The 2,722-nt window shown below is 45.1% G+C and overlaps 1 protein-coding gene across 1 annotated transcript; it reads left to right on the forward strand.

Annotated features, from left to right (window-relative positions):
- The first annotated feature begins 549 nt into the window (after window positions 1–549).
- LOC115077317 (olfactory receptor 6J1-like) lies at window positions 550–1,479 on the forward strand. The gene has a single exon (XM_029579609.1). It carries the CDS (start codon window positions 550–552, stop codon window positions 1,477–1,479), a length of 930 nt encoding a protein of 309 aa, XP_029435469.1.
- Window positions 1,480–2,722: the final 1,243 nt, after the last annotated feature.

The raw sequence follows: 2,722 nt of genomic DNA on the forward strand, positions 1-2,722 counted from the left end.
AGCTGGTTAACCTCAATAGGGGAGTGGGGTGAGGTCTAGAGACCTGCAACTTATTTGCTTGATAAAAACTCTTGTTATAATCCAGTCCCTCTCTTTCCTTGCAGGCCTATGCCATAATTACCAAATACTAAAGCTGAATTGAACCCCTGTCAGCCTAAATTCCTTGTCAAACCCTTGTACAGTCAGAAATTTAAAAAGAGATCATGCTGTTAGCTCTTTCTGCAAGTACATTGGGAATTTTGATCACCACGATTGGTCATGCAGCGATCTTCGAAAATATGTTCTGCTTTTCAAGTGCCAATCATAAAATATGGAATTTGAGGTCAGATACACAATCAGACAACTGCATGCAACTCTCATCTACATTGAGAAGGCTGGCTTCTCTGCTTAGAACAGTAGATTATGTTACAAGGCATGCCTGTCTACTGGTTAAGTGGATTAGAAAGTATGTGCTTATAGAATATATTCACTTGAAAAACGTTTTGCCTTTACTTTTAATTGTCTTCCTTAAAATCTCTTTTCAGCAGAACACCTTAACCTGCCTGATAAATGAGGAATCAAACGGTTGTGACAGAATTCATTTTCATGGGATTCCCAGGGAGTCATGGACTCCATATTTTCCTTTTCATCTTGTTCTTGCTCATTTACCTGATCACAATAGTGAGCAACTTTGTAATGACTGTAGTGATCTGTGTGGACTTACACCTCCACACCCGAATGTACTTCTTCCTCTGCAATTTGTCCATCCTGGAAGCTTTTAACTCATCAAACATATTCCCCAAGATGTTGGTAGACTTTTTATCAAAGAATAAAAGAATTTCGTTTTCTGCCTGCCTTACCCAGTCCTATTTCTATTTCCTTCTGATATCTGTTGAGTTTTTCCTATTGGGCATCATGTCTTTTGATCGCTATGTTGCCATCTGTAACCCTCTACGCTACACCGCCATCATGCACCGTCAGCTGTGCCTTCAATTGATCTTATTCTGTTGGGTTGGATCCATATTGTGTATTCTTTTCCCTACAATTATTATATCCAGGTTCCCATTCTGTGGCGCCAACATCATTGACCATTACTTTTGTGACAGTGCTGCTATTGTGAAACTGGCATGTGCTGATACCCGTTTTGTACAGTTACTCGAAGTCATTTTAGCCTTGATTGTATTGCCGACCTCTTTACTCTTAACAACAGTGTCCTACACTTACATTATCTTCACAGTCCTTCGCATTTCATCAGCAGATGAGAGGCAGAAGGCCTTTTCCACTTGTGCCTCCCACCTCATTATGGTGATATTAGTCTATGGAAGTGCAATGTTCATTGAGGTGAGCCCCATAATTAACCCTTCTGTAGAAATGTACAAAGGGGTGTCCTTGGTCAGCAATGCTTTACCCCCTTTGCTAAACCCTTTCATTTATACTTTAAGGAATGAAAAGGTAAAACAGGCTATAAAAGACCTAAAAAATAGGAATTTATTTTCCTGAAAAATGTAAGAGTTCTGAATGGGAAGACAGAGTAGTATCTCTGCTGTCTAGACCTGTCACATGAACATAATGTGCATCTTCCAACTCTCCCGTAACTTGATACCAATCTCCACTTTTAAACAAATTGCCCTCATTCCATTTGCCTCCACATGTTTTGTAGCATCATACAAATACATATTAAGAATTTTCAATTAAATTACTCAAAGTATAACTTTCAAACAAATGTGCACCATGGCATTTACATACATATATGGCCATGAGCATATCTATACAAGTATTTTATAACATGCATATGATATGCACTTATGTAGGCTTATGCACAAATACATGCAATGCATTGAGACAGGGCTGACGGGAGCATTAGGGGGAACTTGTTGGCTGCCTAGAGTGCCAGAAGTGGGCGGGGAGAGAGAAAGAGAGAGAGGGAGAGATCACGTGATGCACATTGCTGCCTAGGGCGGCTGCAGACCCTTGCACTGGCACTGCTTTGAGACCATGCCAGATAATTAGCAAGAGTAAAAATATGAGAATAATTTGGCAAATGTACACATATAAATATCTTTTAAAATGCCAACGTATGCATGTAACTGTTGGCCCTGCCCCATAATGCAGCTAGACTGCCCTTTATATGCACATATAGAGGTAGATCTTCAAAATATACGCGAGCGCGTACTTTTGTTTGCGCAGCAGGCGCGAACAAAAGTACGCTGGATTTTATAAGATACGTGCGTAGCCGTGCATATCTTATAAAATCCGGGGTCAGCGCGCACAAGGCTGTGCAAAATTGGCAGCCTGTGCGCGCCGAGCCATGCAGCCTGCCTCCATTCCCTCCGAGGCCACTCCGATTTCAGAGCGGCCTCGGAGGGAACTTTCCTTCGCCCTCCCCCCACCTTCCCCTCCCTTCCCCTACCTAACCCACCCCCCCGGCCCTATCTAAACCCCCCCTTACCTTTGTTGGCAAAGTTACGCCTGCTGAAAGCAGACGTAATTTTGCGCGCGTCGGCCGGCAGCCCCGCTCCGTCCTCCAGTCCCGGGGGCTGGTCCGGAGGCCTCGACCACGCCCCCGGGCCGGCACCACGCCCCCGGGCACGCCCCCGAAATGCCGCGTCATTTCAGGAACGCCCCTGGGCACGCCCCCTCCCGTCCCTTTTAGAAAGCCCCGGGACTTATGCGCGTCCCAGGGCTTTACGCGCGCCGGCGGCCTATGCAAAATAGGCGCGCCGGCACGCGAGGGCCCTGCGCA

The sequence above is a fragment of the Rhinatrema bivittatum genome, chromosome 16 (assembly GCF_901001135.1).
Source record: "Rhinatrema bivittatum chromosome 16, aRhiBiv1.1, whole genome shotgun sequence".
NCBI classification, from domain to species: domain Eukaryota; kingdom Metazoa; phylum Chordata; class Amphibia; order Gymnophiona; family Rhinatrematidae; genus Rhinatrema; species Rhinatrema bivittatum.

Bases quoted from the DNA above. Each gene is read 5' to 3' on its own strand.
- LOC115077317 (XM_029579609.1), top strand. From the start codon at position 550: ATGAGGAATCAAACGGTTGTGACAGAATTCATTTTCATGGGATTCCCA.